Source organism: Helianthus annuus, chromosome 17, assembly GCF_002127325.2.
Source record: "Helianthus annuus cultivar XRQ/B chromosome 17, HanXRQr2.0-SUNRISE, whole genome shotgun sequence".
Lineage (NCBI taxonomy): Eukaryota > Viridiplantae > Streptophyta > Magnoliopsida > Asterales > Asteraceae > Helianthus > Helianthus annuus.
The window spans coordinates 193,338,323-193,361,358 of NC_035449.2; the positions used below are offsets into that span (position 1 = coordinate 193,338,323).

The 23,036-nt window shown below is 33.6% G+C and overlaps 1 protein-coding gene and 2 long non-coding RNA genes across 6 annotated transcripts; all 3 read left to right on the top strand.

The window, feature by feature from the left end:
* The first annotated feature begins 403 nt into the window (after window positions 1-403).
* On the top strand, window positions 404-3,688 carry LOC110923306 (cytochrome P450 704B1). Of its 2 annotated transcripts, XM_035986477.1 has the most exons (7): window positions 434-571; window positions 782-997; window positions 1,698-1,994; window positions 2,263-2,649; window positions 2,932-3,132; window positions 3,369-3,552; window positions 3,594-3,688. In XM_035986477.1, the coding sequence occupies exons 1-6, from the start codon at window positions 434-436 to the stop codon at window positions 3,546-3,548; spliced, it is 1,419 nt and encodes a 472-aa protein (XP_035842370.1). In that variant the 3' UTR covers window positions 3,549-3,552; window positions 3,594-3,688. The 2 variants fall into 2 exon arrangements, with proteins under 2 accessions (XP_022023132.2, XP_035842370.1); XM_022167440.2 differs by lacking the exon at window positions 3,594-3,688 and having other exon boundaries at window positions 404-571; window positions 3,369-3,587.
* A 10,970-nt stretch (window positions 3,689-14,658) lies between these two features.
* LOC110923031 lies at window positions 14,659-17,928 on the top strand. 3 transcript variants are annotated; one of them, XR_004885559.1, is made up of 5 exons: window positions 14,659-14,977; window positions 15,061-15,401; window positions 15,486-16,164; window positions 16,755-17,573; window positions 17,670-17,928. It is a non-coding gene; the product is annotated as an uncharacterized LOC110923031 (long non-coding RNA). The 3 variants fall into 3 exon arrangements; XR_004885558.1 differs by having other exon boundaries at window positions 16,755-17,568; window positions 17,670-17,927; XR_004885560.1 differs by lacking the exons at window positions 16,755-17,573; window positions 17,670-17,928 and having other exon boundaries at window positions 14,663-14,977; window positions 15,486-15,570; window positions 16,054-16,748.
* Window positions 17,929-19,017: 1,089 nt separating this feature from the next.
* On the top strand, window positions 19,018-20,412 carry LOC110922240. Its single transcript, XR_002582993.2, has 3 exons — window positions 19,018-19,350; window positions 19,554-19,768; window positions 19,900-20,412. It is a non-coding gene; the product is annotated as an uncharacterized LOC110922240 (long non-coding RNA).
* The last annotated feature ends 2,624 nt before the right edge of the window (window positions 20,413-23,036 follow it).

Here is a 23,036-nt window from a genome sequence, read left to right on the forward strand (position 1 = left end):
TTTTCCTCAAAACATACAAAATTATATATGAACAAGAAATACATAATTTCAACAACTTAAAAGGTTTGGAAATGTCTAGGTTAAAGACACCAAGATTATGAAACCATTTTTAAATGAAATACCTAATTCTCATACAAAGATTGTTGACAAAAGTATAGTTGATTCACTAGTAACCAATATTACAACAACTTATATATTTCTTTAACTAATTTCCACATATAAGAAGTTACCCTTTGTTACATGACCTTAGAACTTGAACAAACTCATACACTTTCATTTTAAACTTAATAGGATGGAAACAAGTATCTTGATTTTCGCATGTTCGGTCTTCGCATGGATCTTCCTTCACCGATGGAGCCAACGAACCAACAAAGGCCCGAAAACTTGGCCACTTGTTGGAGCCGCTATCGAGCAACTAATGAACTATAACCGCATGCACGATTGGCTAGTTAATTACCTATCCGAGTCAAGAACCGTTGTGGTTCCAATGCCCTTCACCACCTACACCTACATAGCCGATCCGGCTAATGTAGAACATGTTCTTAAAACCAACTTTGCAAACTACCCAAAGGTATATTACTTCTATGCACAACTTGTTGTATTTTCTTTTAAGGTTTTCGGTTCTTTATTCTTACGGGGTAGAGGTAAGGCTGTCTACATCTGACCCTCCTCAGACCCAACCTTAGCTTTGCTATTGGTGGGATTTACTGAGTATGATGATGATGATGTTTTCGGTTCTTTATACGCGTAAAGTTTTAAAGTTTCTTTCGGGTTTTTGAAGGGGGAAGTGTATCATTCATATATGGAGGTGTTGCTTGGGGATGGTATTTTCAATTCAGATGGTGAAAATTGGAGGAAACAAAGAAAAACATCAAGTTTTGAGTTTGCTTCTAAGAACTTAAGGGACTTTAGCACTGTGGTTTTTAGAGAGTATAGCCTCAAACTCTCTTCTATTCTAAGTCAAGCAGCCTTTGACCATCAACAACTAGACATTCAGGTAACATTACAAATCAAAGAACCTTCAACGACGGACGTATCCTTCGGTGCAACAGGGGTGTGAATTTCTGACAAGACCTGAAAACAAGACACAAACCTAAACGAAATTCGTTGGTGTGGGTTTAGTTTAAACGAGTTCGGGTTGAACCCGTGAACCCGTTTAGCTAAACGGGTCGGTTCGGGTCAACCCGGTTAGGTTGGCTGGTTGGCCTGTTTAACCAATTTATACCATATTATATTTTTACAATATCTTTTATGTCATAAATTAAGTTGGTCGTGCATTTTATGCCATAATTATAATTTAAAAAAAGAAATTGACATAAGATTTTATAATTTAAATGTAATTGCATTATATACATTTGTGTTTTTCTAGTATTTTTTAGTTTTAATATGTTAATTTCCATCATAAAAATTTAAAAATAAAAAAAAATCGGGTTGAACAGGTCGTGTTCGTGCCAACCCGTGAATATTCGGGTCGTGTTTGGGTTATATGTATGACAAGATTTTCGGGTTCAGATCGTGTTCAGGTTCGTCTAAAATTTTCAGGTTCGGGTTGGGTTGAACCCACTAACCCACGAACACGACCCGTTTAGCACCCTACTTTGGTGGTCCCTTGGTAAAGGACGTATCACATAAATCTATATTCTTTATGTGTGTATTCTTTTATTATGTGCTAAAAGTTGTGTTTTTTTTTTCTCTAGGAATTATTGATGAGGATGACTTTGGACTCCATATGTAAGGTAGGATTTGGAGTAGAGATAGGGACATTAAGTCCTAACTTACCCGACAATCGGTTCGCCAAAGCATTCGACGCTGCAAACATTATAGTCACTCTTCGGTTCATCGACCCTTTATGGAAAATTAAAAAGTTTCTAGGTGTCGGTTCCGAAGCTGTTCTTGACCAAAGCATCAAGATCATCGATGATTTTACGTATTCGGTCATCCATAGAAGAAAGAAAGAGATAGAAGAAACTCAAGAGATTCCTAATAATGGCAAGGTAAATGCAAGTAATTTACTAATGGTTTTGTTATTGGCAAAAGTTTTGTTAATAACGAAGTTATATTCAAAATAAATTATTTATTTAGTATCGTTTTACGTTATGATAATAAACTGAACAATTCTGACAGTTTGGCTTTCTAAACAACATGCTTCGTTTTCATATAACGTTTGTTTTACATTATGATTTGCTACGTTTCGCTGCAACGCCCGACGTCTACAAATCTAGTAACTGATTACATATAATCTTTATTTCCAACATTCATTAGATAAAGCATGATATATTATCAAGATTCATCGAGTTAGGAAAAGACCCCGAAAACAACATCAACGACAAGAGTCTAAGAGACGTTGTATTGAACTTTGTGATCGCTGGAAGAGACACGACAGCAACGACTCTTTCTTGGGCCATTTACATGATCATGACTCATGATCATGTTGCGGAGAAACTGTACGAAGAACTCAAATCTTTTGAGAAAGATCGAGCCGAAGAAGAGAATGTATGTTTAAAACCTTGTGAAACACAAGATCCTGAATCTTTTGACCAAAGAACAAAGCAGTTTGCTGAGCTTATGAGTTATGATACGTTGGGAAAGTTGTATTATTTGCATGCTGTCATCACAGAAACACTTCGGTTGTATCCTGCTGTACCTCAAGTAAGTCATTATTCTTGTTAAGCGGGTTGCGTTCGAGGGTTGGTAGGTTGAGCGGCAGAAACTCGAAACTCGTGTTAGACATGTACAGGCCAGCTCAACCATTTTGGTGGCCTAAAGCAAATTAAAAACTCGAGGCCTTTTTCCAAAAAAAAATTATTTGAGAAAAGCCCTCCTTTGCCTGGGCTTGGGACCGACAAAATAAACTAAAATGTTTATTGTTGACGAAGTTAATTTAAACATGAACCTACTAAAGACTTGATCCTTTTGTTTTATTTTTGTAAGGACCCGAAAGGAATATTGAACGATGATATTTTGCCCGATGGAACGAAAGTAAAAGCGGGTGGTATGGTAACATATGTTCCTTATTCAATGGGTCGAATGGAGTACAATTGGGGCCCCGATGCAAACGAGTTTAAACCAGAAAGATGGCTTAAAGACGGGTTATTCCAAAACGCATCTCCATTCAAGTTCACTGCATTTCAAGTAAGTAATAACAACCATTTACTTATGGTCGCATTGATTGATACATGTTATATTTTATTTCTAAACGATAATTAAAAAATAGCTTAAATGGAAACGCGTAAACATTCTATAGTATTTTAGGGCTTGTCACGTATGTCAAAAAATCTATGGTTATTTGTTGAGCTCTTATAAAAAGTATAATAAACTTTATTTTGTTTGTTGTGACGTGGTTATTTTATAACCGTTTTATATAACAGGCGGGCCCACGAATATGCCTCGGCAAAGACTCGGCATACCTGCAAATGAAAATGGCGCTCGCTATTTTGTGTAGATTTTTCAAGTTTGAATTGGTAGAAGGGCATGCGGTGGAGTACAGAATGATGACAATTTTATCGATGAAAAATGGATTAAAGATTAAAGTTTCAACACGTTCATAAGAACTCTTATAATCCTGTTTTCTAAAGTATACATTTTTAGCATGTTCTTAATGACATTTTGATTATATACTAAGGTAGTAATTTGGTGTTTTGGTTCCTCTAGTCTTCAGTTTCACCGTCTACTATTGATGTAACACAAACATGAAATGAAAAAATGTGGTTGAAGGGTTTTTTTTTTTTTTTTTTGTGTGTGTGTATGTGTTTAAACAAGATCTAAATTATTAATATTAGTAGTAGAAAGAACTCAACCTACCCCTATATTGTTTTGACAACTACAAGAAGTAACAAGTAATTATATTATTTCTTTTAAAGGAAATTGGATTTTAATTATTTTAATTTTGACTTATTGGTAGGGATTAATCCTAACTTGGGAAATTTTTACTGACAGTTTCAACTTTTAACATATTTTCCTTCAGTGATTCCATATAACTGAAAGGTAACCTTGTTAATTTTTGCTAACGCGTGAATTGTCACGTAAGCAGTATACATCATCAAAATTTTGTCACATAAGCAGTCCATGTAATCAAAATTTTGACATTTTTGCGTAAGCAGTCCACATCAACAAAAACTAACAATTAGTATGGGATCGCAATATGCTCAAAATTGGGACTCTTTTGTAAACATCGCCTGAGTTGGGATTAATCCTGACCAATAGATCAAAGTTGGAATTATTAATATCTGATTTTCCTTTTTTATGTGTATTTTATGCAAGTTTATTAGCCTTTTCATGTATTTTGATATTTTTAGACTTCAAGATATCATAAAGTTGAGAAACATATTTCACTAATAAAGTTGAGAAACATATTTCATGTAAAAGAAGAAAATATATAGTGTTTTTTACTGGTATTTGGACGAAATGTATACTTCCTCAAAGCTAATTCACAAACACAATGCCACTAATTAATCACAACACTTACAAGATAGCTACTAACTAGTGATATCTATCTAATGGACACAACGGTTTGTGAGTTTTAAACTAATTTTTTTTTTTATTTCTTAAGACATTCGTCGGTGATTTCTGACAATCACTAACGGATTCTTAGGACACCATAATTTTTTTATGTTGTCGGGTATTGTATTGGCTCTTGTGATGATCCAAATTAAGACTGCTAGTAAACTAAAGTTTATTATATTTTTGGATTTGATTTATTGGTGTTGAATATTGATGGATTAATCCTTAGACTATATGGAGTGGGATGACATGACGAGGGAGCATTAAGCGTCATGTGACAGTCACATCAGCAAAGGGACGTGGTAAAAGAAAAAGCATGATGTGGGAAGGGTGTAAAGTGGCATTTTTATAAATAAATAAATAAAAATTAACAAGAACCAATTAAAACAAACTCAAAATCCACCAACCAATGAAAAGTTACCACCTCACCACAAGAATTGCCCCCACGTCAGTGGAGAATCCTCCGCCCTCACCACCACGCCACCCCACAGGGCAGTGTTCCCGGCGTAGAGGTGTTGCCATGTCACCACAACATTCACTACTCCGTGTAGTCTTAGGTAAAAAGTCATTTTTCTATCAATGGCTCAAAATGTTTTAAATGGCTCGCTAGTTTTCGACTCAGGAATCTCTACAAATAACTCCTATTTATAGACTGAAAGTTTTGTTTTACAAATAAACTTATTTATCAAGTTAAAGACGTATAAAAAATTACGATTTTTAAAGGTATTGAGTCAAACAATAAGACCTATATTTCAAAACAAAGTTCTTAAACATCCAAAAACTCACACACAAATGCTTGTTTTGTCATTCTTTTGTTTGTACAATACTAATAAAATGAGTAATAACATCTAAATTGTCAACATGTGAAAACGTTATATAATTTAATCTTTAAAGGCATAAATTAACTGAATATGATTTGTAACTAAAAGAGGAAACGAAACTTACCATAAGATGATACTCCGTATGTGTCAACAGTCTTCCTCAAACTCACCATAGTTCTAGCATGTGAGTACCGGATAGATATCGTAGCCAAGTAAAACTCGCCGATAAATTAAAGTTACATTTGCTTTTAATTGGATGAAAACATGACTAAAGTCAGTCGAAATACCCTTAAAATGGTTATATAACGTTTGTTTACAAACTAATATTTAGCGGTTGCGTTATTGGACACAAACGAAAGTTATCACCTTTTTAGTGCGGCGTTTTGGGTTTTAAGAAAAAAAAATGAATTCAAAAATAGATTTATGAGTACACCGGCAAGTCATCCTTGGCTGCACTATGCATACCTTGTATTCACATGCAAGAACATGTATGAATGTATCAAATTGCATGAATGGAAGCAAGAAAAGACTCAAATGCGTGTATTTCTGTATAATTTTGAAATGATGATGAATTGGTATGAGTATTCTTTCCGGATTTGGAAAAAATGAAGTTGAAGAAAAAGAGTCAGATATGAGAGTTGATTTCTAAATATGAAAATGGACTATTTCTTTGGACAATTTTAGCTAGGAATGATTTGTGGCATTAGGGAGAAGTGTGTGTATATATATGTATGTATATGTGTGTGTTGGGGGGGGGGGGGGGGGGTTGCATGTATGAAAGATGGTGGTGGTGGTGGCCATAACATGTGAAGGGTTTTTGCAAGTTGAGGGAGGTCCCTATTGTGGTCTTCCTCATCCACTTTATGGGATAGTTTCAACCTTTTATCTAGATCTTATCACATTCTTGCAATCTCAAATATTTTTTTATTGGATAACATGATTTTGTGGGTGTTTGTTTATGACTTTTTGAATAAAGCGCTTTATAGGAATCAATGTTTTGTTCGATTAAGACTTATTCGTTTTATCAACAAGTTTATTAATTTGATTGCTTCTTTAAGGGCTCTTAAAGAGACATTTTGGAGATTAAGTAGTGTATTACACTATTACATAAACTATACATGATGTATTTATCCAACAAAATTTAAGAATTGCTATTATAAAAATCATTGCTTCTTTTGGGCCTTAGCCATGCTTATGCTTAGTAGCACAAGAATAGGAGTGTTGTTTAAAAAACAAAATTAGATAAATTGGAAAAAAAAATCATTGTTTTCTAATATAAATATAATTATGAAAACATTCTAACATATCTTTTAGATGTTTCCATTTTTAAGCTTGTTCCATTTTCTTTTAAAAATATAAAGCTAATACGCCACCACCCACTTAAGTTGTCACAAACCACCATCTTCGAATCCATCACCACCATGACAGTGACGGATCTAGAAAAATCTTTATAGGTGCAACATTTCAAAAAAAGGTAAAAAATCAGAAAAACATTAAATTTTTCCAAAATTTACACTACCGTTGGAGGCTTAAGGGACAACGGAAGTTACCCCTTGTTACAAGGTATCTTTACTCTAGTCAAGAGGGAGGTAGATGTTTCAAATCTTGAAAGGTACGTATTAGTTTGCAGTAAAAAAAAACCTAATAGTAGATTTGAATTAAACCAATTCGATTTTAACGTATTAAAAGCTTTTTAGTATTTACCATACGTTCATAACTAAATCGGCTTATAACATACAAAGTACTTTAAGAGTTACATGTCATTTAGTCCATGTGGTTTAGGTCATTTTGTCAGTTTAGTCCAAATGTTTCATTTTTCGCTTATGGGTCCAAAAAGGTCTCGTCGTTGCCATTTTAGTCCACTGGGTTGACTTTATCCATTTTTTAGAGTTAAATGCCATTTTAGTCCCTGTGGTTTGGGCCATTTTGCCAGTTTAGTCCAAAGGTTTCACTTTTAACCTATGGGTCCAAAAAGGTTTCACAGTTGCCATTTTAGTCCACTGGGTTAACTTCATCCATTTTTTCTGTTAACGAAAAGGCCAATTCGGTCATTTTATATGGTTGAATTGCCCTTTTAGTTAACAGAATTACATACAAAATGACCGAATTGGCCTTCTCGTTAACAGAAAAAATGGATGAAGTTAACCCAGTGGACTAAAATGGCAACTGTGAAACCTTTTTGGACCCACAGGTTAAAAATGAAACCTTTGGACTAAACTGGCAAAATGGCCCAAACCACAGGGACTAAAATGGCATTTAACTCCATTTTTTATGTTAACGAGAAGGACAATTCGGTCATTTTATATGTAATTTTGTTAACTAGAAGGGCAATTCGGCCATATAAAATGACCGATTTGCTATTCTCATTAACATAAAAAATAGATGAAGTTAACCCAATGGACTAAAATGACAACGGCGAAAACCTTTTTAGACCAACAGGCGAAAAATGAAATCTTTTAACTAAACTGACAAAAGCAGGGGCGGACCTAGGTTATGCCCAAGGTGGGCGGGCGCACCCCTTGAAAAAAAAAAATTTAGTGTATATTTTAGGCAAAAAACCCGACCGCACCCCTTGAAAATATGCTTGAGCCACTCATCCGCACCCTCAGCAAATAATTCCTGGGTCCACCACTGGACAAAACAAGCAACAATAAGAACTAAAATGATATTTAACTCTTACTTTAAACTTTCACATACCAAATATGGAAACGACCGATTTCATCACAGTTATGATTGCGTATATTTTATTTAGCTTTTTATAATTAATTGTTTTTGGCGTTCAGCCGTTCAGTAGCCGACCAAGAAGATAGTGGGCCGCAAAGTTGCTGTAAAATGAGCCCAGAATGGGCCCACATGATTTTACCAATCAATTATGCTATATTTGCTATCTGTGGGTGGGGCCCAATTGAGTGATACGGTGGCCAACTTAGCCATAAAGTATCGTCTTTACAAGTGCCATTGGGACGGGGCGTTAATAGAGCCATATGAACCTGAACATGATACGTGTATTCACAAATTGATACGATCATGACTTGTTCGTATGAATTCTAGCTTATTTGTTGAAACTCTAAATTAACATGTTCAACAGTACAAATGTCCATAAAACAATTACTTATAAACTATAAAACATGATGTTATTTTCTCTTTTTTAACTCTTAAATTTGGTTTAAAATGCTCAACTAATATAAGTTACTACATAAAAACATACTTTACGAAAAATACATTTATAATAAACAGGTTAAACGATAAACCTGCTAGGCTAGTTCGAACCCATCTTGTTTAGCGAAACGTGTTTACGGTTCAACCTAAAACTGACATGAACCCTTTAGACTGAACGCAAACCCATAAGATTTGTATTAGATTTGTGAGGTGTTATGTAATACTATGTTTATATTTTTGTAATAACATAAGTAAATCTTTTTGGGAATCAGGAATGTTAAAAAAATTGTTCTACATGAAATTACTAAAATGAGCAAATATTAGAAAACTTAGTTTTGGTGAATTTGCTTTAATTTATTTCATTATTTTTTTTAATATTAGTTTTGGTGAATTTGTTTTAATTTATTTCATTATTTTTTTAATAGCAACGTAGATTTTTATTACTAACCAAAAATTAGACTATCATAGCAAGATGCTACACTAGTCATAATACAATAAACCATACGACTTACAAAATATAAACTACACCATAAGGCTTAATTATGTACATTGTAACTTTTCCCATCATTCCATGCTATTTCTATACATCTTGATCTATGCAGGGCCGGCTCTAAGAATTCATGTACCTTGTTCGAGCTCGAAAAAAACGTGCCCTTAGGTCTTAACTAAATAAAAAATTTAAACTAGTTTTTCATACAACTTTGAACCAGATGAAAGAGTTGCCGTCCAGAATTCTTTTTTTTTTTATTAGTTTTTAGAAAATATTTGGGTATTTGACTCACTAACCTAATGGGCTAAATAGTTTAAACAATATGATTTTTTTTAAGTGGGCCTATGTTAATATTTTTTTTGTTATACCCTATTAAAATTTTTTTTACATATATAATATCGGATTTTTTTTAAAATTACGTGCCCTACGAAATCACGGACCCTGTTCGGTTGTCCTCCCCGCCCTCCTTCAGGGCCGGCTCTGATCTATGTGATACCAATTCAAACGACAACTCCTTTATGTCTTCGATCAGTTTGTAGATGGCGATGTTGTTACTCCTGAATACTTTCCCCTTCCTTAAGTTTCAAATACACCAAGTAACTATACTCTATACGAAGTGTATGGTCTTCTTCCGCTTAGCCGATAATCCCAAGTCGCCGATGCTCTGTATGAGTTCCTTTGCCAATTCCATTCTTTGATCCACAAGTAGGACTATAAACAAACCGAACGTTCAACGAACAGTTCGTCAACCGTTCGACGTGAAGTTTGTTTATGTTTGTTCAATTAGCTTAACGAACGAACATGAACAAAATATTTCGTTCACGACATATATCTGAATTACGTACATTTTTTCCAAATGCATTTTTTTCTTATCATTCTAATTTTTATACAAGTAATTACTTGTCAGGTATTGGGCATACCTGTTCGTTTGTTCGATTAGGAAACTAACAGGTATGCCTGATACTTGACAAGTAATTACCCGACATATACTCGACGGGTATTGGGCCGAGTATAGGACATGACTTTACGACCGGGTATGAGACTTGGATTACTAATACGTAGCCCATTACCATCTCTACCCTAGTTTATTGAGGTGTAACTTTATTTGCAATTACACAATTATTCACTGAGAAGTGAGAACACACTTTATTCGTCGTAACATAACCCTATACATTACATTAAAAGTATATCTTACACATGTTCATAAATGAAGGGTTAATCCTAATAGTGTGGGTAGAATTATATGATAAAGATAAATTGGAAGAAAAGATAAAGATTGGTGAAACAAAAAAGAGAGGAAAATTATAATAATTGTTATTTGTTTAAAGATAATTATTAGTTTGAATTAATAGGTTTATCTTGTTATATTATTTGTTAGTTAATTAGGTATTAGAGTTCGTATTGGTTTAGGATATCCTGTTTAGCAAAATAATTAGTTTAGTATAAATATATGTGTTAGGGTATGTAATTTTTTGGTTGTTTTGCTTTGGTTCAATAGTAATAAAGAAAGAAGAGTCGCGATTGAGTTGATCACAAGGTTTTGATCCAATTATTTCTAACAATAAAATACCTAAACAAATTTGTATGTTGATGTTTGTAATATTTCAACTCCTTGCCCTTGCTACTGAAAGTCACGTACTCTCCTGCAAGATGAGTTGGGTGGCATGGTCAAACATATTAAAACCGGTGATCATGGCGGTATTGGAGTGGGCTCTCTTCGGGATACAAACTTAGCCATGTTAGCTAAGTGGTGGTGGTGATTCAAAACTAAGTAAGGTGAGCTTTGGAGAAAAATATTATGGTCCATTCATTGCCGGGCTCAATCTTGGTCGTTTATTCCAAGAAGGCTAACAAATGCGGGTCCATGAAAACAAATTGTTAATATAAAGGAAGACTTGGGGTCTTTGGAAGTGAATTGGGAAGACTCCATTAGAAGTGTGGTGGGAAAGGACTCTCTGCTATGTTCTGGCATGAAATCTGGGTTGGGTCGGAGCGTTAAGGGGAAACGTAGGTTACCCCTTGTTAAGAGATATATCCGCCCCTGTTCCCAAATACGCGATTTAAAAAATTCTCATCCCATCTTCCGTCTCATTCCTCATTCTTAAATTTGAGGGAAAAGGGCAAAAAAATAGCATCTCATCCCTATCCGCCTCCGTCTTATTTTTTTTTGGAAAATAAACTAATCCCCCAAATTTGTTTCTCACTATTTATTTCCTCTATTTTTTTATTTTAATGTTTTTTAAGGGTGAATGTGAGTGGAAGAAAGAGAAATAATAATAAAAAAATAAAAATAAAAAATTATTATTTAATTGAACAAAGATAATTATGGGGAATGGGATGTGTGATGTTCTTTTAAATGAGAAACACATTTAGTAAAATGTGATTATTTGTTAATTTATATGATTTGGGATGAAGGATGAGATGTGAATTTAAGGTAAATGTCTAAAAGTCATCATATTCCACTCCACATAAAATTCACCATATCTGTACCCGTTTTATAATTTGAAAAATCGTTACAGTACTATTCACCTTGATCAAATTATTGTGAGTGTATAAAAATAATAATACAATAAAATAAAATGAAAAATAAATTTTGAAAAATTAATTATGCTCTTACATGCTTCGACACTAGAATCCTTGTATGTCATTTTGTGTGAAATCCTTAAAACTTTTGCTTCAGCAAGTTCAGCCCTTTAAAAAAGCCCAAAATCATATACTGGCCCATCAAGAAAAAATGAAATAAAATTACAACTGTTCAAATAAGTCCAATGTTCGGCCTACTACATTATATTAAAAAAAAAAAAAAAAAAAACTGTTTACCATTCTGGACTGCACTTCATTTTAAAATCTTAATAGGCCTGTATGTTCGTTGGGCCTAATGGGTACAAACCCGGCTCCCTTGTATGTTCGTTGGGCCCTAATGGGTACAAACCCGGTTCCTTTGATGAATTAGTATTGTCGACTCATTGGGTATACGTGCGATAATGCTTTGATGGTTTGATACGATCAAGGCTTGATTCGATTGTGGTATATTGGTATGCAACGAAATGTTCTTCATACGACTAAACTAGAGGAGGCCCGTTAAGCTTTACGTTGACCCTTTTTTTTTGAAAGGCAAAATTTTCAACACTTTATTCTATCTTTATCTTGCGTGCAAGGATTTGAACCTACAACCTCACATTTGTACGGGTCAATGGGTACACCATACCGCTAAACCAACAGGTCATGAGTAATTTTCTATTGATATAGGTGCTTAACTGTGTTGTTATCTTGTAATTTTAATTAAAAAATAGGTTATTAGATTTTATCATTCTCAACGATTAGGTATTGACCGCTGTCACTCTCAACTAACACATTGACTCCCACCTTCCCAATTTAACACTTTGTTTGCTATGTCAATGTGTTGGTTGGGAGTAGGGGCGGCAATTCTTGACACGACCCGTTAACCCGACACGAAAAAAAACAGGTTCGGGTCGACTAACACGACCCGTTTAAAAAAACGGGTCGGGTTCGGGTTGACCCGTACTAAAAACGGGTCGGGTTCGGGTTGACCCATATAAAAACGGGTTGACCCATTAACCCGTTTAACTATTTAGATAAAAAATCTTTTATATTTTTGTTTTTGTTTTTTCGGTTTTTAATTTACATGGTTAGTTATAATAATGTTAATTTTGATACGTTATATTATTTATTTATCACACCCATACTCATCATTAAACATGTTAGCGATAACCCGCTTAAAACCGAACAATTCGTTTATAAATCGTCAACTTATATCACTCATTTAAAAATATGGGTTAAACGGGTCGGGTTCGGGTTGACCCAAATTAATACGGGTCGGGTTAGGGTTGAAATCTTTGACCCGAATAATAATATGGGTCGGGTTCGGGTTGAACATTTCAACCCACCAACCCGCCAACCCGTAACCCGTCAACCCACCAACCCATCAACCCGACACGATTGTCACCCCTAGTTGGAAGTGACAGCGACCAAAACCTAATAGTTAAGAGTAATAAAATCCAATAACCTTAATGATAAAAAGAGTTCTTCAATAGAAAGTAAAAAAAAAAAAATAAATAGTTTTATTTATGTCAGTAATATTCATGGCCAACTCAATTATATATAAGACAAGGCGATTTACTACCAAATTGGTAAACCAAGATAATAAGAACATTTGAAAAGGAACAGGTTTTAAAATTCATATATTCGAAAGTAGATTTATTCTATACAGTCTAATACGTTCATAGTTTAAAGAGATTCGAATACATTGACAAAGAAGTGAAAACTTTGCTTGGTTAATCTGACCAAACATGTTTAGACTTGTACTTAATTTTGTTTTGACACAAATATATTGATAATATAAAGGGATATTTGATTTAAATAACTTAAACTTTCATCAATTGGTCAATCACTCCCAATTTTTTATTTGTACACCAGCACTCCAAACTTTCAACTTATTTGCCGATAACACTCCCTAACTAACTAAACCCTAACACGGTTGGTTTTTGCTGATGTGACATTTTTTGCTGACGTGGCATATGACGTGTCAGCTTATGTGGCATTTTTTGATGACGCGGCAGCTGATGTGGCACTGTCATGGTATTTTTTATGACGTGACAGCTGATATGGCAGCCGACAAGGCATTTTTGATGACATGGCAGCTAACATCAGCTAACTAGGTTATTGTTCAGTTAGTTAGCGAGTGTTATGGGCCAATAAGATGAAAGTTGGGAGTGTTGGTGTACAAATCAAAAGTTGGAGTTTTATCGGTCAATTGGTGATAGTTGAGGTTTATTAAATCCAATATCCCTAGTATAAAAAAGAACATGTATAATGTTTTTCACTAAACGAACCTAAAAAAAAGAAAAAAAAAGAATTATAGGTAATTTAATACTCATCAAACCAGTGTGGCCAGATAAAACACAACTTACACACGAGCAAACATCAATGAGAAAGACAGAGAAATTTCAAGTTAAATTTATAAAAAAAATCTAATTATTATTTTTTTCTTTTGAACGGCATGCGTAAAAGTTTGAAATTGGCATAAAACATCACCAAAATATGTTAAAGTGACTCTAGCAATCATTTAGTTTTTTTGTTGCAGAAAATAACAACAAAAAACACAATCTATTTACAAATCTGTTTGAATTTGACACTTGACCGAAAACAAAACATTATTATTTTCCTTAGCACAGTAGACCCACTTAAGTTGCACTTATTTTGTCTCGAATTAATTTTTTTGTTTATGCATTTAGTGACATTGTGTGTATCATTCGTATAGGTTTGTTTACTTTTATATTTTTTTTTTTACAGAAATAACTTTCTTAAAGTGATTGAAAATTTGTATTGATGTTTTTGTTTTCCTTGTTGTACGATTACTTACAGCCTTTACGTTTGGTTAAAGGTTTTGAGATTTCATAATATGCTCCTTTTGGCCGGTTAAAAAAAACGTATTATCAGTTGAACACGCCCTTTTTGCCTCGTTTTTTTTTTTTTAAATTTTACATGATTTAGATTTGTATTACGAAAAATCTATTGTATGAATACATAATTATCTATACTATTATAAAAAGGAGAAGTGATGTACACATATGTAATTTTACCATAAGTATAAATTTTATAGCATTATGTACAACACAATAGAAGCCATTATATTAGAAAATAGCACATAATTTTAAGACGCCGTGGTGGCAATTTAGGGATTTCACCCCTGCTTTAACTCATTGTCGTTCTTGAACATCAATCGCCATGGTTCAATGCGACCTTTCGGTACCTGTCACTCGTCAGTTCCCATCTCCCCTATAACCTAATGTTCGATTCTTAAAGCTTCCATCAATGGCGATGAATCCCATCTCCCCTCTGGCTTGTTTTTCGTTTCTTACCTCAATCAACCAGATCTTGTGAGATGGATAGAATGTTCAAAAATCTAGGGTTCAATGTCAGAATTGCAAGGTGAAAACGAAGATTACAATTGATTTGAGATCCTCCCACGAAGATTCACAAATAGGTAACCCCTAACCCTAGGTGCTTCGATTTGTTTTTTCTATTAATTTGATTTTGATTGTTTGGAGTGTTTATTGGATTTTGTAGATTTGATTACAAGACCCTAAAATCGTTCAAGGTATGTGAATTCTGATTCTTTTGTGTCTCTTGTGTTTCCCTTTTTTCATATGATTATATGTCTAGGGTTTGTTATTTGTTAATTTGTTCCCCTGGTATAACGATTGTTGACAATTCTGTTTGTTGCATCCAAGTGAAGCTGGATGAAATTGTGTTTAAAGTTAGTTAAATTTATGAATTGTTATTGATCTTGATGTTGAAAGTTGGGGCCATTTGGAATCGCATTGATTTGACTTGCTGTAGTCAGAGTAGACTTTGATCCATTCAAGTGATAAAACTGCTACTGGATTTGCCATGTAGACCAGACACCAGTGAGTGCTAAAATGGTTTTTTTTTTCTATATTATTCTATGACTTGCCATGAGGCGTGACTGAGTCGGTGGCTCCTGATTTCAGAACTACCAGGGTTGGTGACGATGGGCTTTAAGGTAAAACCGATGGCGCACTACTCTTGGAGAGAATAATGATGAAAAATGTTGAGGTAATCACATGATAACCATTGATTTGTTTTTGGTAGGATGAAAAATGTTGAGGTAATCACATGGTAAAACCGATGGCGCACTACTCTTGGAGTGTACATATTTCAGTACTAAAATCACAAGTTTACACATTCTTATAGTGGTTTAATCCATGTCTTTGACCGGTATTGTTATAGTTTGAAGCAAAGTTGGGTAATCGGAGATGATACAATAAATGAAACTGCATCTTTATAAGTTTTTGTTTGTTGGTTGCATGATTATTCTTTGTTTAGTTTATTGTTTTAATGTTTTTCTTGTTCATGGTTTATAAACTATGCAAGCACTCCTTTATAGTTTTAACTCTCTGTAACAAGTTTCATATCATAATTTATGTCTTCACTAATCAGTTTCCATAATTTAACTTCATCTTACATTTACAAGCCGGTTTTCATTTCTATGATCAAAGGTTAGTACATCTTCATTATTTGGGATGGTTTCACTCGCAGTACTTGATGTACCTCCACACCGCTGATGACGGATGTCCCGTCTCGACTGGACCAGTACGAGGTTTGGTATGCTGGACCAGTAGTAGGAGGTTTAGTGTGCTGTTTTACAGGGTAAGTGGTTTCATTTGCGATAGTTCCACTCGCGGTAGTTGATGTACTTCCGTCCTGCCTCGGGTGGACCAGTAGGAGGTGTGGTGCACTGGATCAATAAGGGGTTTGGTGGCTGGTGCACCAATCCTCCATCGTCATATCGACCTCCTTGGGCCATTAGACAAATAGGTATTAACCATGAGACCTTGAGCCAGAACTTAAATATGTATATAGATAGTGACACCAAGGAGATGACAAACAAGACATAAAATTATTACCTGTTACTGGCATATGTCATTAGCATTCTTATTAACTTTAAATGAGTACCGCCTTTAAAATTGCGGTTTGAGTGTGGAATGAAATCTGTTCCAAATCTATACAAAAACACTTCGTAAGCAATTTAAGATCAGACCATTATTTCTTGTAGTTTGAACTGATGATCATGATCTTTGAAACTAAAAAAAAGAAACACATCTCTTTATTTAATAGCTTCATCTATTATGCACCTTTGATATTGTAATATTTTTGTATGTTCATCAATAACATCGTTACTGTCATATGTCATTAGCATTCTTATTAAATTTAAATGAGTATTGACTTTAAAATTGCAGTTTGAGTGTGGAATGAAATCTGTCCAAAAACACTTCATATATAACGTTAAAAACAAAGATCGAAAGGTAGGAAAGAGTGGAATAACGCCGGTGTCCGGCGAGAGGAAGGTGTAAAGTGGGCATTTCGTTGTAGAGTGCTTTTTTTTGACGTATTGAATTTGGCAGAAACTACACACGAAAGGGTATAAAAGACACCCCCAAGTCCAAAAATTTAAGAAGATGGTCTGCTGCTGCAATACTTTCAAAAAAGAAGGCTTTGCTACTTGTCAGAAAACTTAAAAATTCCTTGCATGCAAACAGCAAATTGCATAGGATTTTATATTGATTTGTTGTTTTTGAGTGGCATGGAAAGATGTTCGTGGCATCATCTACTTGAATGAACTTCAAGTATCAAATTCTCATCTTCTTTCTTTATTTTGTTTATGATTTACTGAATTTTATATGTGATTACTTTATGAGCAGACACGTACTTATCTTGCTATTGAGGCAAAATATGAGATGGAAATTTGATAGTCCGTATAATTTTCTGTGATATAAGCTGGGACACCCACCGCAACGCGCGGGCATTCTCATTTATAATAATAATATCCAAATATAATGAATATTTAAGGCATGCCGGGATAGATTCTGATATCCAAAAGAGACTTGGTGTTACCCGCCGCATCGCGTGGGCCAACCCACTATACTATATAATACATTTCCTATGTACTACTGAAACGTAATTTTCCCTTGAAATTTTAAGATGGCAGACGAAGAGTCAAGCCTTCGAATATGCAAGAAACGTAATCTTAACCGGATCCAGAGGTTCTTTCAGGTGCAGTAAGTTGCTAAATTTAGTGTTTCGGTATCAAATGAAATTTGGATTACATGTTTAATTCTCGTGTGAATAATGGGTTTCTTTGTTTCTGATGATAGGGGCTGGCTTGTTGAATAACTTGAAGACGTTTAGGTCGCCGCTGACGCCTTAAAACATCCGAACCGGCCGGATAGAATACCATGCTCTAAGATCACATGGCCTCCTATTGATTTTGGCAAGTATGTAACACATTTAGATGGATGATTGCATTTTTTTACATTGTAATATCAGTTTCCACTATTGTTGTTGATAATAAAAGGGTTGTATTTGTATCTTAACTTTATCGCTTGCAAATTGTCACCCCCGCAGCAACGCGCGGGTTCCCCACTAGTACTTTTAAAAGTAAAAACTGTAGAACCAAAACAAATACTAAATAAGGTTAGTTCCGATATAGTGTTGTTGTGTTTAAGGTTACGTATTTTTTTTTTGAACGGCGGTTACGTATTTAAATGTGGGTTTGATTAGGAGTTTTATGGATTATATTACTAGCTTACAACCCTGTGTATTACACGGGTTAAATGACAAAAAAATGTAAATTATAAACTTGTATATAATCCTTATTAATGAAATGACTTATTTCGATAAAATAGTAAAACAAAAGAACAGTTATATTTTCGCTATTCAAAATAATTTTCTAAGTTTTCACTTCTCTTTTGAGATACTACAATCCATTTTATTATATGTCTTAAAAAGAAGTAACACTAAAAAAATAATGATCATAAAATTGTAAGTATTTTTAAAAATAATTATAAGTTATGAGGTTATGGTAAATGAATTGTAATTAAATTCTACTATGTATATTACTCATATAAAAAAATTCTTTAATATAAATACTATTTTTAGATATATGGATCATGAGACAAGATACGAATATCATCATTGTATAGAAAATATTACATTTAAAAAAAATCATACTAAAAATAAAGTACACGTTTAAAAAAATAGGAATAAAGTTTTTTAAACTACAAATTTGATCGTCTACAATAACTTTTTTAATTAGTAGTCGACATTTAAATATTCAAACTAAAATTTTTATAATATTATATAATGTCTTTGTTTAGCATGATGATAATGTTTTTAGTTGCATAATATGATTGAAACTAAGTTTAATATTTAAAACTCAATGTTATTAGGAAGTTGGACCATTTTTTAAGATGAAAACATATCTATAATATATTAAAAAGGAGAAGTGATGTACAATATTGTAATTTTAGTATAAGTACAAGTTTTAAAGCAAGATATACAAGAGTGTGCAAGCCAATACAATAGAGAGATGGATTTATTTTTAAGACGCATTAGGGGTAAAACTGATATTTCGCATTCGGACCTACTACCGGAATTGAATGCAATTGAAGTTCTTCATCAATAGAAATTGAATGCCATGGTTTCAATGTCGTGCAGTACACCAAAAGTCTCAAGAACAAAACCCTTATTTTTTACACTTTTCTTCTTCATCGACCCTCATCAATTGAAAATCATCAGTTACAAAATGCCACGATTGGAAAAACTGAATCGTCCTTTGCTTTACACTGCTCCTACAATCGCCATTAAATACCTTGATTTTGACATTTCATCCATTTCATTACGTTCATCCCCCTCTGTTTCCATCGCATCCCTTGTTAAGAACCACTCAATGGAGATCAGCGCTCATAATTGGGTCTGCATAGGCAGCGCCGACGACGATGGTCTATGGTTTCAATAGTCGGCGGTAGTCGGTGGCAAGGGACTGCACCTGGTCTGGTAAGGTTTTCTGTTGCTACCTTTACTTGCTTCTTATGATTTTAAGATGTGTGTAAGGTTAGGTTTGTGAATTTAAGCATGGGTGTTGTTAGAAAGTCATTTCCATTTGAAATATATTTATGTTTCAATCACTGCAATTGATTCGTTGAAGCTGAACATGGCTACAACTAATAAAGTATTCCCTTTACTCTCTGATTTGTCAGGTTCGTTAAATAAACTGTCGATTTACCCCTAGATTTTGAAGGAAACAATAAGATGAATGAGTGGATTGGTTTGGGTGGTTGGCAAAGATGGGGCCGCAAAAGAGTTGACTGAACAACAAGCTAGGCAGCTTCATTTTGACCTAGAATCGTCTTATTATTCATTTACGGCTTCATTGCCAACAACCGGGGATGAGTCTTCTGAAATAGAGCTGCAGGTACTTTTCATTTTTTTTCATAATACAGATTTTACTATTTAGATCTTTTTAATTTTTTAAAGTGTCAGACATGATATTTAAAAGATTAAAAGGTGAAACATCTAAAGTAATAAACCTTATTATTCCACCAGTGTTGATGGACAAACAAGCTGTTGAAGAGCTTGCAAAAGCCATAGCTTTTAAACCCGAGCTACAAATGTTGCACCTTCAAGAAACATTCTGTGAGTCAATGATTGATTATTATGTAGCTTTAAGAGATTGTGAAGCAGCACTCTGTTTAGATCCTAATCACCAAGAGACGCTCGAACTTTATAAACAAACACTAAAGGAATCTGCTGAAGGTGGTTTCAAGGGTGTACAAACACATTTATGTCCTCCATTGGTTTTTTCATGACTACAGATTCGCGCTCGACAAAATTGGTTAATATTGATTTATTTGATCGATGATTATTTTCTTAGTTTGATTGCATTTTGCTTGATATTAGGACTGGTTCGAAAGCTACTTTCGGTATTAGAAAAGTACAACTACATCCAATTTTATAGCAAGTAATCAAGTATTAGAAAATTCAATTTTGTGTTTGTAAAGCATGACTATAGAGATATAGTTCATTTAAAGTTATTGCCCGAATCTTGTGTGTGTTTTGCCATTTCTTTTGCTTTGGTGCTGATGGTTAAAAAGTTAATAATTGAGCTATGTGTCACATGTCTAAATGTCTAATAAATGGTGCTTTACAAAAATTAGCAAATTTTAGTGCTGCTTAATAAATAGGGATGTGTCAACCGATTCCGACATCGGCAGTGATGATTCAGCGTCTAATCATATCCCAGGTAGATGCAAAGGCCAAAATATCGCCTTTTTGAATAAATCCACATTCAGTTTCTTTTATATTGCTTTTGTTTTTGTTGCTTCTGCTGTTTAGAATTATATGTCTAGAATTATAGGTTGAAGTTGCAGTTTCATGAATTTTTACTATGATATTTAACACTTTGTTTTTGACCCACAATGTTGTTTACTCTGCAGATTTATTAGTTTCTTTTATTAATAGTTATATAAGTTCTTTTTTTATGTATAGGTGGCACTATAATAAATAAATTATATTTAAAAAAAGTTGGGAATATTTGATTTATTGAAAAAAATATAATTATATCCAAGTTCTTTTTCTTTAGTGATCTATTTCAACACAGTTCATGCATGACTTCATTTTGAATTATAACCTTCCCTTATTTATTTGCAGGTGTTTTTGATATATTATGAACTAGAGATTTGCCTTGAGAGTGGTTTATACATATTAACTTGATACAAGTTTTTGATCAATAAACTTTGTTTTGTGTAATTCTGACCATGGGTGTGAACCATGTTGGGTCGGCGGATCGAGTTGTTCAATCTGAACACGACCCTTATATTTATTCGTGTGAAAAAATTAACCTTGTCTTGGACACACTTTAAAAAACACTAACAATTTATTCGTGTGAAAAACATTAACCACGGGTGTAACCTGAACGACCTGGTTTATCTATATGTGTCAAACAGGTTGGAAGGTAGGTATCAACTTTGTGGGTTTAAAAATAGGGTTAAATGGGTTGGTGGCTTGACATGTATAACTAAATGGGTTAAAAAGGTCAATTCGAACACAACATGTTTGATTAAACAGGCCAACCCAGGCATGATTCGTTTAGTAAACGGGTTAGATATTCGTGTCGAGTTTCGGTTCAGTTCTAACTGTCGTCACCCCCTATTTTGACATTTTGGCTTTGAATGGTATCAACTCCGCTTTTCAAATTTGCTTTAATCATCAGTTTACATCATCAGTGATTTGAGTTTCATATACTGTATACTTTCTGAATGGTTTATGGTAGTGACATAAGTACTATTGTATGTATGCTCTTGATTCTTTTATAGATGAGAATTTAGCTTCATTTTCCTTCTCTTTTCATTTTGCTATCGATTGTACAGTGTGATATAATAGGAAGAAGTTGTTTGATAGACGATTATTAGTGTAATTATGTATGCATTTGATAAGTTGCTGTTGTCACAGCTATTTAAAGAGGACCTCGTGAATGAATCGTATTAGTTTGGTTGTAATGTATTACTCTTCAAATTGTGTATTACTAGAGGAGTATGTATTTGTAGTTTTTATTCTTTCCCCATTTTGTCTTTTAGGTGCACTCCATATTGGACTTGTAAATTGTTTCAAATATTTTTTCTATCACGTAGTATAGTATTAGCCTTTAATAAAATTAATGTGTTATTCATACTTTTGCTTTGATCTATTAATCATCTTTATGGAATTGGTTAAGCTAACCGTTTACGATTTGATATAACGGTGACTTATGTTGTGGTGGTTAGTTCAATAAAGAATTAGTTGTGCATTTTTAGGAACTTTTTGTGTGAGAACCATGGGCCTATTTTATTTCCTTTTTATTTTAGTAAAACCTACCCCTTTTAGCTAATTGAGTTGACGGAAAGAGACTTCTGAGTGTGGTTAAAGTTGGTGAATTTATGTGAAATTTCAGTTTCATCGGTATGGTTAGAGTATGTGAGTATGGCATTTGTTTTACTTAGTTTTCAATATCTATTCTCATTAGTTAGTTTTAAATAAAATATGTGCAACTCGTAGCACAATGTGTGGAAAAAAAAACACAACAAAAACACCCGCGGCAAAGCGCGGGCATACCCACTATTGATATTAACATAAATTTAAAATTGGAAGAAAATATTAAACACGTGTATTACACGGCTTAAGTAAATATAATGTTATATACTTAATAGCAAAAAAAAAAAATATGTCTTTTAAAAACCATTTAGTGTTCGCTTTAAAGATAATTTGGTACTTTATTTAGATAACCCGCTTGTAATTTTAGTCTTCTAAGTTATATATTATAAGTACTTGTACATGTGATTTGATACTTTATTGATTATTGTTTATATCCAAATAATATATTTTATCTTAGCAAATATATATGGTTAGGGTAAACTGAAAATTTCTAAAAGTTATGAGAACTTAGAGAACTCGGCCTTACAAAAAGTTTTTTGAATTTTTTTACTGGGGGTGTGAATGAGCGGTTAGAGACTCAGAGCGTTAAACTTTTTGATTTTGGATTCAAGTGGGTAAAACCACTAAAACATAGGGACTAAAAAGTAATTTACTATTAATTAAATTTGAAATTATACGTTTGATCTCTAACTATATTAAATAATATTATACTTATTATATTATTTGATACATTTATATTTGTTATAGATAATTATTAATTAAATTTGAATTTA

What these genes read in the sequence shown, in the direction of transcription:
- LOC110923306 (XM_022167440.2), top strand. Translation starts at nt 419, where the DNA reads ATGAACTATAACCGCATGCACGATTGGCTAGTTAATTACCTATCCGAG. An exon ending in ATCAACAACTAGACATTCAG is followed by an intron (nt 998 to 1,697) that starts GTAACATTACAA and finishes TTTTTTCTCTAG; the next exon opens with GAATTATTGATGAGGATGAC. An exon ending in TCAAGTTCACTGCATTTCAA is followed by an intron (nt 3,133 to 3,368) that starts GTAAGTAATAAC and finishes TTTATATAACAG; the next exon opens with GCGGGCCCACGAATATGCCT.